General features: G+C 33.9%; 1 protein-coding gene across 1 annotated transcript in view; it reads right to left on the bottom strand.

The window, feature by feature from the left end:
* Window positions 1-12,252, bottom strand: part of LOC125357033 (pleckstrin homology domain interacting protein) — a 92,182-nt gene that overhangs the window by 46,898 nt on the left and 33,032 nt on the right. Inside the window, exons 10-15 of the mRNA XM_048353653.1 lie at window positions 11,277-11,347; window positions 10,490-10,590; window positions 10,356-10,396; window positions 9,766-9,864; window positions 9,028-9,181; window positions 8,482-8,616 (exon numbers count right to left, since the gene is read on the bottom strand). Coding sequence (XP_048209610.1) covers window positions 8,482-8,616; window positions 9,028-9,181; window positions 9,766-9,864; window positions 10,356-10,396; window positions 10,490-10,590; window positions 11,277-11,347 — 601 coding nt within the window. The remainder of the gene's footprint in view (window positions 1-8,481; window positions 8,617-9,027; window positions 9,182-9,765; window positions 9,865-10,355; window positions 10,397-10,489; window positions 10,591-11,276; window positions 11,348-12,252) is intronic.

Here is a 12,252-nt window from a genome sequence, read left to right as displayed (position 1 = left end):
AGGCTAGCACTCAACCACTTGAGCCTTTTGGCTTTTAATTGAAGGTAAGAATGTCACAAAACCCAGTGGCGCTGGTTGCTCATGCCTGTAAATCCTAACTACTCAGGGGGCTGAGATCTGAGAATCATGGTGTGAAGCCAGCCCAGGCAGGAAGACCCTTGAAGTCTCTTATCTCCAATTAACCACTAGAAAACCAGAGCGGTTCAAAGTGGTAGAGCACCAGTCTTGAGTGAAAAACCTCAGGAACAGTGCCCACACCCTGAGTTCAAGCCCCACAACCAACAAAAAATAAAGTGTCAGGAACTTTCCAGCTCGGGCTAGCTTTGAATTGAGACTCTACTGGATTAAAGGTGTGAGCCACTGGCACCAGCAAAAGAGAATATCTTAAGGAATGTAAACTATTCATATTTCAGCAGTCAAGATGGGATGACTATAAGATGTGTTACTGAATGAATCTTTTAATACTAAAATTCTTTATAGTGACAACATTATGTATAATCTAAGGGCAGTTAACTAAAACAAGTGATGGTTTTTTGGTGATGGGGTACATGATGAAATCATCACATTAAATGTAAAGTAAGGAATAATTAAAGGTGATTTTGAAAAATGAGTTCAATTCTAATCCAAAGGAAAGCACTGTAAAATAACTGGTCTTCAATCAAATTCATGTTTCACCTTCAAAGTTCCTTCTCTTTAACCTGACATGATAGCACATGGTGTTTATCTAATATATATAACTTCTCTCTGGAGATTTGACCTCTCTCCCTTCTGTTATATGTGAATACTACTGAAAGTTTAGTCGTATGCCTTCTGCTCTACCTTCCTCTCCATTAAGAACTATCTATATGGAAAACAACATTTATTTCTCTCTATTCCTATCACCTCTAGTCTTTCTCCAAATGCTGGTTGGCCATTTCCATATAGGTAGACCATATACAATCAACATTAATAAAAACTAAAAAAAAAGTCTCTTTTACAGATTTCCACTCTATGTTACTGATGCCAGTGGTGGTGGTCAGGCTCACCATCCTCAATGCATATTAACTGCTTCCTGCTTGTCACTCTCCGGTCCCAAGGCCTCTTTCAGTCACAAAGCACAATCTTACACAAACTTCCTCCTGTTTATCTGAGATGTTTTTTCATATCTGAATAACCAATGTAGTTTTCCTGCCAATTCCATAATTGAAATACTACTAATAACAACAAAACTATTCTCTAAGCTAAAATTAACCAAAATCACCGATGTTCTGTTACTTAACACTTTAGGTGAGTAAAAGGCCATTAGATAATCCACTTCAATTTAGATTTGTATCTTTCCACCCACTCCAAAATCTATTCCCAACAATCATTCTAAATTACTTTATGAACGTCTTAACCTAACGTTGTTTACATTGTTTCTTCCATTTATAAAATTTATTCTCTTTCTTATTGACTCAATTCCTATTTCCCTTTGAAGACCTAATTTCTATTCTTCACTTGAACCAAGACTTTTCTGATAACCTGATCAGATCCCTACGTATAGCAACTGTCTGTCTCAAGTGCCATGCTCCCATTTCAAACTAGTTATCAATATTTTTCAGGCATGTTGAATGCATGACATCCAACTAGCTAAAAAACAAAACATCTTTCTTTTCTTCAAATGTCTTCTTAACACAAAATAAACAATCAAATGACTGCAGTTAAAATGTCTTTACCTGGGCTGGGGATATGGCCTAGTGGCAAGAGTGCCTGCCTCATATACATGAGGCCCTGGGTTCGATTCCCCAGCACCACATATGCAGAAAATGGCCAGAAGTGGCGCTGTGGCTCAAGTGGCAGAGTGCTAGCCTTGAGCAAAAAAGAAGCCAGGGACAGTGCTCAGGCCCTGAGTCCAAGCCCCAGGACTGGCCAAAAATTTAAAAAAAAAAAAAAAAAAAAAGTCTTTACCTGTTTACATTCTAAATAATTCTACTTACTTTCCTTTATTAACTATGATATCTCACACTTGTGATAACAAGTCATGAAATGTCAAATTAGTACATCAAAGTAATTTATAAAATACACCCCAACAAGCTGAAGAAGACAAACTCACATTTATGGTAAATATCCTAAAATATATGTTTGGTATCAAGATAGAAATGAAAAACAGTCTAAGGAACTCCAGAAACTTGAAATAATAACTAAACTTTATAATTAGAAAACTGAAGGTAATTCCTTATTCAGAACAGATGAAACGAAGACTAGAAACATTCAAAGCATCATGTAACATCTTACTTGATGAAGGTAGGAAGTAGAAGATAAAGAGAAAAGAAAAAAAAAGGGAAAAGGAAGAGAAAACAGGAAGAAAAGGAGGAAAAAAGATACTTTAATGGATTCACAAGAGACAACATGGTATGTGCTATTCCTATTTTAAGCTCCCTTCTCCCTTTCCTAGAGATACACAACTGTCTAAAATCAAACACAGGTCACACTGAGAACATGCTATGTCAGAAGAAGTATGCATGTACAAAAATTCTGAGTGGTAGATTGGCAGCCTCTGCTTGTTTGGAACGTTGCAAGGAGAAATATATTGTTCTGGATTAGTGGACACTGGAACATTTTTTAAATTGTCTTTTAAGTAAAAGAGAAAAGAACAATTACAAAAATAAGGAAAACTTTAAACAAAAACCATTATTTGGAATTTACCCATGAAACAACAGAAGCAAAGCAAAAACCAAATTTAGTAAAACCATTTTCTAACAAAAGACACACTGTACTCTTCAATTAAAATCAAAACCAGAGTAAAGGCAAGTATAGTATGACAGAAATAGAAATATATGGAGAGAAAGTCAGGAACAGCTGGGACTACAGAGAAAGGAAAGAGCAAGAGATAAAGTTAAAGTGCCAGAGAGGTGAGAAAAGCTACCAACATGGGGCTGAAAATTCCCACTCCAGGAGTCTTTTATTTGGCAGTAGTCAAACAGTCTGATGCTAGCTAAGAAATGAGCATGTCATACATTATGTCTTTCAAATTAGTGTTCATTTAATTAAATTTAGTAAAATCTTAGTTGTACAATGTGATAAATGATTCAATAGTGAAAAAAAGACCAAAAAGTAACTTTGATTTTTGGAATATATAAGGTTTCAGATCCTTCCAAATATGTCTATATCTTTCAAGGAATGATAATACAAAGCATCAGTACAGATCACATTTTCAAATTATTTCTGGGAATCATTCATCTGCCTTTTAATAAGGGGTTAGAGTCTTCAGATTCTAGGAAAACTCAAAACAAAGCTGTATTATAATTTATCACTTGTCAAAACTAAACAAAAGCATCAGTTTCCTAAGCTATCCTCTCTGATTTGGAATATTCTTAACACATCTAGGTGCTTCAATAAAATCCAAATGTGTATCATTTTCCCCAGTCACATAAAGACAATGCAGCTAAAACTTGAAAAACTGGTAAGAAAAACTTAAGGCCAAGAACTCAGGGTCTTAAAAAAATTAAATGATTCTTAATGTTTGTAATTTTATCTACAACATTCTCTTTAGCTTCTTTACCTAGAGGAAGGGGTAGAAAGGGAGAGAAAAAGGGAGCAAAAGGAAAAGGAGACAGAGAGAAAGAAATAAAGTTCTTTTTTTCAACAAATACTTTTTAAAGTTAAAGTTATTTATTTTTAGTTAAAAGATAAAACAACTCAAGAAAGGAATGCAAGGAAAATATAGTCTATTAAATTGCATTATCCTGTGTTAGACTCTTTAAAGTATCACATCACTTATCATATACTTATTATGTCTTGTCAGTAATAAAAACAAACCAATAGCCCATCTCCCAAATATTTTTTATTCAGATCCTCTAAGAGGGAAGTTAACAATTGGAAAAAAAAAAAAAAGGAAAATAATCCTATTAGGTTTTTCTGAAGAATACCAATAGCCAAGTTGAGAATCCACTAATAATAATGAATCAATTAGGAAATAATAAAAGCAAAAAAGAAACAAAGTATATTTTATCTGAATTCTCAACCTTAAACCTTTTGTTCACAAATTTAGATTACCCTAAAAAGAGCTATAAGACATTTTGAAAAACTATCAATTGTAGTTTAAATAGATAAAAAAATATGTACATGAATGACAACCATGAGATAAGTGTCTCATATTGAGGTAGACATTTTTAATATTTGTCAAAATATAATTACCATATCTCAAACAGGCATTTTAAATCTAATTTTTCATTTGAAAATCTTAACAATATAGGATTTAAAATTACAAAAACAGAATTTTTGCAATTTAATTGTGTAAATGCTAACTAGCACAAAATACTGAATTCACATGAATTTTATTACCTTACAAATTTCAAAATGGGAAAACCAGGGTTCTGATTAAATAAAAACCTCAGGTTTACTTATTTTGGGGTGTGGAACTGGGTTTGAACTCGGGCCTTATACTTGCAAGGCAGGCTGTCTATTGCTAAGTCATATTCCTTTGCCCAGCTTTGTTGGCTGTTGTTTACTTTTTGTTTTTATTTTGCAATGCTAGAGATTAAACACAAGGCCTCAGATATGTTAGTCAAGAACCATACCACTAAATTACATTTTCAACCCTAAAAATTTGATTTAAAAAAAAATCCAGGCCAGGCACTGGTGGCTTACACCTGTTATATCCTAGCTATTCAGGAGGTTGAGATTTGAGATCACATTTCAAAGACAGTCCAGGCAGTCCCCTGTGAGACTTACCTCCAACCAACTCCCCCCAAACCAGAAGTAGAGCTGTGGCTCAAAGTGGTAGAGCAAAAGAGCTCAGGGATAAAGCCCAGGCCCTGAGTTCAAGCCTGAGGACTGACCAAAAACACAAAACAACAACAAAAAACACCCATATAAGAAATTCTCATTCCTTTCTTAGGGGCACAGACAGAGGGTAAACCTCAAACCATGACTCCTACTGCCTCCCAGATAACTGAGCTTACAGGTTCCAACTGTCACACTTGGCTTATTTTTAAAAATAGGATCTCAGTCACTTTTTGCCTAGGCTGGCCTGAAATGAAGATCCTCCCTCCTCTCAGTCTTACAAACAGCTGGGATCTTAAGAGGTATGTGCTATCACACCTAGCCTTAAAAAAAAAAAATCATTCTTTTAAAGGCAGTGTGTTGTCCTTACCTTTTGACTAGAGGTTGAAAGGTTAATTTACTTATCATTTTATAAGCCTTGAATTAAAAAACTGCTACTGCCTTTCACACTTTTACTCTAAACAGTATTCTATGAGTTATTCATCCTCAATTCTGTCAAAATTGAATAACTAGACATTTCACATGGTGCTCAAAACTACTGAAATTAATCTGTGATTATGCACACAATTTAACATCAGCGATTCACTTTGGATTCCAAGTTTTATTTTAACAATGAAGAGAAACAAAGCTCAGCACTCATCAGCAGTGGGCAGTGAGACCACAGGTTTCTCTGACTCCCTCAGATTGCTTTTCATTTCTGAAGAGCAATTCCAGAGGCATTATTGTCTACCTGCCAATAGATGTAATTATAAAACATACAAGAGTATAAAGGGGAAAAAGAAGGAGGACACTTAGATAACTTACAAATTCAAGTTGGAGAAAAACCCTAAGAGATTATGATAAAAAAAATGTCCACTTAAGAGTTAATATCCTCGCTACCCCTACAGCATTTACCTAATTATAATTGAAAATTAGTTATGTAATGTCATTAAAATGCTCAAAACCTATGTTAACACATTAGCACTTGACAAAAACATGAGACCATGGGATTAAACTACAAATTCCCATATACTAAGTGTGTGATTGGGGAAATTCTAGGCACAGCAGTTAACTTATGTTATGAACCATTTCTCCACTCATCAAACTATAAATAAAATCTGCCCTGTATACATACTTTGTATGAATGGTAACGAATGTTGCAAGTACTTTGGAAAATCAGGAATCATTTAAAAATCATTCAAAACATTAAAAGACATATCTTTAATGAGGTAAGAATAATTCATTTTCTGCTATATAAACAGTATTTTATGAATGCTATTTTTCAAATCTTTTTTAGTTTGTTTTCTTTATCTCATCTTAAGGTTCTGCTGATATTATCCAATTTTACTTATCACAGGATTTTATATATACTACCCCTTAGAGAGGTTTCTACATGTTATTCACAGAGAACAGAAATAGTCCTCCCCTAAACAATAAATAATTTTAAGGGAACTATTTAGTATTGTTTAATTTGAAAGTATTCAGTATATTATGGCATATCATTACTTATGACAATGACATCAAAAATTTATAATGAACTAAAAGCATAATACTTAAATCTCTAGGTGATACATTTTTTTAATTTACTGAAAATGTTGAGTATTAGTTTGACCAACTCACCTAAAAAATGGAAAAGCCACAAGCAATACTCAATTATGAGAAAACTTTCCCTCCATATGTATGAATGCTTTTTGAAATTATCAAATTATAAACTGAAGCCACTAATAGATGTATAATCCAATTATTTTCTTTTAGAAGATATAAAGACAAACTGAGAAATGACTAATTTCCTTATTCAACAAGTATCTTCTCAAAGAAGAAAATTCAAAACATGAATAAAGGAGAGAAAAAAAAAAATCACCAGGACACTTACGAATCTGATTTTGAAAAATCCAACTCTAAAGTCAAAAAGGAAATCCATCCATCCCTAACAATTTTAGCCCAAATAATGACTATCATTTTAGAAAAACAAGCATTTTGTAATTCTAGTGTTAAGGTATAGCCAATGTTACTTTTTATGCTTACTTACTATGGAGGAATTTATTCTGGTTACTAATCTTACATAAGAGCATCACTTTCATGTAATTTATGAGTATTATGTGCCAGTCCTGGGGCTTGAACTCAGGGCCTGGACACTGTTTCTGAGCTTTATGAGCTCAAGACTAGAGCTCTACTTTGAGCCACTGTGCCATTTATGGATTTGGGGGGTTTCACTGGAAACAAGTATCTTATGGCCTTTTCTTCCCAGACTGGCTCTGAACAGTCTTCTGATGTCAGCCTCCTGTGTAGCTAGGATTATCTGTATAAACCACTGGCACCCAGAAACCTTTTTTTTTCTTTTTAACAAATCAGTATATTTTACAAATGACATTTTTTTTCCCCCTCACTGTGCTGGGGATCAAACTCACTGCCTTAACTCATTGCAAGCAAACTATCACTGAGCTACATCTTTAGCTCACAAATGACTAATTTTGTGAAACAATTTGTCATGCAAAATAATGGTGACAATACTCAGTTACAAGCATTGTCTTGTGATTTATCATGAGTTTTCTATATTTTATTTTTTTTTATATTTGCCAGTCCTGGGTCTTGAACACAAGGCTGGGCACTGTCCCTGAGCTTCTTTTGTTCAAGGCTAGCATACTACCACTTGAGCCAGGGCGTCACTTCTGCCTTTTTCTGAATAGTTTATTGGAGATAAGAGTCTCATGGACTTTCTTGCCAGCGCTGACTCTGAATCTCAATCCTCACATCTCAGCCTTCTGAGTAGCTAGGATTACAGGCGTGAACCACCAGTGCCCAGCTGGTTTCTACATTTAAAAAAATATCTAACCATGCTGAAATAGTAAAAAAATGTTTCTTTCCTTCCTTATTCAAAGTATTAATGTTCCTAGGAAGCAATTTTTTCATAAAACCTATATAAAACTACAGTATTTAAGGAGTTTGTTATATTTCATGTAGTCATTAGAAAGGGAAATAGTGCACAGAGTAAGCTTTATGTGATTGTAGAGCACTACAAATGTTCAGCAAAAATAGATATAAAAGGAACTAAATGTGGATGCAAAAAATTCCCACAATCCCAATAAATACCTAGTGTACTAATCAATTAAAGGCAAGAGTTGCCTGAGTCATGAGTTTTCATTTTTTTTGTATTTATTATTTTTGTTTGTTTGTTGTAGCTCTTGAACTAAGATAAGAGCCTGGGTGCTGTCACTGAGCTCTTTTGCTCAAGGCTACACTCTACCACTTTGAGCCACAGCTCCACTTCCAGTTTTCTGGTGGTTAACTGGAGATAAAGGAGTTTCAGGGACTTTCCTGCCTGGGATGGCTTCAAACAGTTACCCCCCCCCGATCTCAGCCTCCTGAGTAGCTAGGATGACACGAGGACCACTAGTGCCACGCATCAGCTTTCACTTTAAAATCAATGTATTTGAATAAAGTTGTGCTGCTCTAGGCAACTATTAGAGAATTACCATAATACATGGTTTTCCAAATACTTTTTTTTAAATACTGTAGTTCATACTTGTGAATTTCTGGGCAATGTTCAGGTTGTAACTAAACTAGATCTAAGCTACTAAATTTATAGACATTGTAATCTTCATTAAGTTCAGCATCTCACTAATGGTATAAATTATTCATAGGAAGAAATGCAAATTAAAAAACATTTGAGCCAGTTTCAAATGGATTTCCTTTATGATATAGAGTATCTTTATGAAAATGTCCCAAATAACGGGTATAAAATAAAAATGACATAATTACCATGTTAAAGTAAGACCGAACTTTAACTCCTCTTGCTAGATCCCAAACTATCACGTTTCCATCATGACCAGCAGAAAACAGAACTCTAGGATCGAATGGATGTGGCTCAAGAACAAAGACTTCATCTTCATGACCCTGAAATATTGTTGAAGTGTTAAAAAAAATTTATAAATATTAAAAAGGGAAAATATTTAATTAAGCTTAATGTCAATATTGCACCATTTCTAGAAATTTAAATACTAAAAGCTACTAAATGCATCAACATGCAAAAAATGAACTATGCTACTAATACTGTCCAGCGTATAGGTATCCTCTAATGAAATGTGAGGATGCATAGCAGAGAAAGAAAAGCAGCTACAACCCAAGCCAAACTGTTTAAACTGCCTTTTAAAATTATTGCCATTAACCCCAAACCCTTTTAGCTTGGTAAGGAAAAGCTTTTGGCTAACATAAAAGACTTTGTTGCTCAATGAAAATAATTACACTTTACAGACCGTTTCAGTTATACAGAAATAAATAAAATCAGTATTGGTTTTGTTCCCTTACCATGAGAACATGAATAAGTTGGCCGGTGTAAGAATTCCAAACTTTCAGAGTCATATTATTGACCGCAGTTATAACTGTGCTGTCATGTCGATCCCAAGCTACCATAGTAACTTTCATTTTTGTGATTTTATCTTCTATTCCTTGGAGATTTTGGCTGAAAGAAACCCAATATCTGCTTAAACTATTAAAACAAAACTATGACAAAGAACAAAATGCCTTTTCTTTTCACTTATATTTGGTATTTATGTATAACTATCATTTTAAACAACACAGGATGATGGGAAAAGTCACTACAATGTGTCAAGAAATCAAGGACTTTCATTAGTCTAGCACTCCAAAGCCACTAGGGAAGATGATCCAAGGTAACTATCACTACTGAACGTTCACTGTATCTCCTGCACTCTGACGTGGTGCTCATACTCCTCCTCCTTGCACTACTGCTGTCATGCCTTGACTGCTCTGCTCTCCCATCTCAACAACTAAGCAGTAATACAAGAAAAGCAACAAAACATTAACATCTACAATACTATCATTATTCCCATAACAAAACTGCACTTATAAAATAATCAACTCAACAGGTCTTTTCATATACACCAGTGAAATATTTGATAAAAATTAACAGCATTCATTTCTAATAGCATTTCTAATAGCAATTTTAACATGGTATCCATTTCAACCTGTCATGTAAGACACAAAATAATCTAATCTACAGGTAATATTTCAAATTTGACCTCTTACCCTGCTGGACGAGTAGTCATATCCAACAAAATACTCTTCCATTCTCTTCGTTTAAACTGCCAAATACGTGCTGTGCCGTCACGGCTACCACTTACAAACCTGGATGAAAAGATGGCCAGGCGCCAAAGAAGTCATACGTGCTTTAGCAACACACTTGTCCCAGATTTTTCTTTTAAAAAGATAAAATATGGCATTCCAGTAAGTAAACTAGTCTTTATAATTCTAAGAATTGTTGCAACATTAGGGCCTCTGAAAACTCTATATACAAATATTTCAATGTTTTTGACTAAGTCTAAAGAGTCAACATTCAAAAGTGATACAAGGCTACCCTAAAAATATATAATTGTTTCCAATGGACAAAACAAAACCTAGTTTGTTTTTTTAGCAGTTTCTATTAGTAAAAGCATTCAACTAAACACTACAACAATAATATTGTAAAGATACATGCTTATAAGCTTATATGGAGCCTATGTTTACTTGGTCAGGAGCTTTATATTAGGTGATTAATTCCTATGCAACCTAAATTATAACTAGAATTATCCCTGTTTTCTAATTTAACTAGGACTTAGAGGCAATTGTAAATATTTTACCTGTTACTAGTGTTGGAAAACTGGATACTGTCAACTTTATCCTACATTTATAAACAGACAAAAATCAGTAGCTGCATATAAATTGTTAAATTCATTTAAATTATGCTCATCTAATTCCTTTCACTAATACTTACAGTATGAAACTCCAACTCTGATATTTTCTCTGGCTGACCTGATCCAAAGAAATAAACTCTAATAATATGGTCTGTGCTTCCTGTGGCAAGAAACATTCCACCTATGAAAAATAACAGTACATATACAACTTTAAAAATTTTTGACAATTACAGTTAAGCCACATTAACAAGTCTTAATTAATAATATTTTCCCTAAAACCACTCATATATATTAAACCTATATTGAATTAATGTCGGTTTGACTGTATTTTCCATATTTTCACAAGTTTTGTTCTCATTAACCACATAATTTTACCTTGTTAAAGTTCAGCATGCTCCCTAGATATAGGGCACACTTATCTCTACTGATATTCTGCTCTTATTCCTCCTAACTACTAAATTTCTACCTAACTTTTAAGACCAACTCCCTTTAGTAGTAATACGTTTTTAGAAACTTGGCAATCAAATGAGCTTGCTCTCCTCCAAATTCATTTTTCTTACTTACTAGTTAGGAACTCTAAGCACCGTTAAAGTTAAATTTCATTCAACTGTAAGCTTACCTAAATTCAAGTGAAATTATGAAGACAATTAAATGTGCCGGCTTCATACAATCTTATGGATTACTATAGTACTACCTCTGTGTTAATTTTTGGCACAAATACTCTTTAAAGTCAGTAATACATATGTTTAAAATGCATGGTACTTATAACATGTATGATTTGTAATAAGAACTCAACATATTTTGTGTATTCTATTAGAAGCTTTCTAACAACTTTTAAGTGCAAAATCAGGGATGAGGGACTCTCACCAGCACTAAAAGAAGAACAGATCATCTGAACTCCAGGCCGAGGGCGTTCTGTGAATTTTGTAGGTCGTGGACTATAATAAAGAAAATAAACCATTAAAAATACCCTAAAGGGACCAGAAGCACCAGAAATAAGCCATCTCAAACAACAGACACAAAAACTAAATAAATAAGCAACTGAAGGCTTTTTTCCTGTAAACAACTTTGGTATCATATGACATGATCGTAAGATCATGCAAAATTCTAGGCAAATTTTGTAGGACCTCTTGATTAGAAAACAGTCTACACATAGAACATTCCCAAAGTCACCTTCAAACTAGACATTAGTTACATTTACTTTTAATTAAATCTAACATGTCCAGTTTTTATGTAGTATAATAGTAATATAATACATAAAGAAGTTACTTATAAACAGGAACACACGAAAGAAACAGGTATCAACTGTCATTTCTAAAACTCACCTTTGTATTAGATATTAACTGAGCTGCTTTTTATTTAATCTAATGGGATAAAATAGTCTGCCCCAAACTAAGAATCTCAGCTTATCCTAGTCAAAATCTGAAGGCTGTAATGTTATGTCAATCAGAAAATTAATTCCAAATAATGATCTTCAGAAATGAGTTGTACTCTATTTACATTCACTTTGTTTTTATTAGCATTTTTGCATTAAATGTTGAATGTTATCAACTATATTTAAAACAAAATTACAGTATAAATTTCAGTTAAGACAATAGCTCTAACACATTAAGAATGTGTACATAATGCTCCAATACAATTATATTTTAAGGCCTTCCTGTAAATTTTTACCTATTTTTTCTTTATTAGCAAAGGAATTTTTTTTTTTTTTGCCAGTCCTGGGCCTTGGACTCAGGGCCTGAGCACTGTCCCTGGCTTCTTCCCGCTCAAGGCTAGCTAGCACTCTGCCACTTGAGCCACAGTGCCGCTTCTGGCTGTTTTCTGTATATGTGGTGCTGGGGAA

Source organism: Perognathus longimembris, chromosome 9 (assembly GCF_023159225.1).
Source record: "Perognathus longimembris pacificus isolate PPM17 chromosome 9, ASM2315922v1, whole genome shotgun sequence".
Lineage (NCBI taxonomy): Eukaryota > Metazoa > Chordata > Mammalia > Rodentia > Heteromyidae > Perognathus > Perognathus longimembris.
The sequence above is the reverse complement of the archived record's forward strand: the minus strand, read 5'-3'. Positions and strand labels throughout refer to the sequence as shown.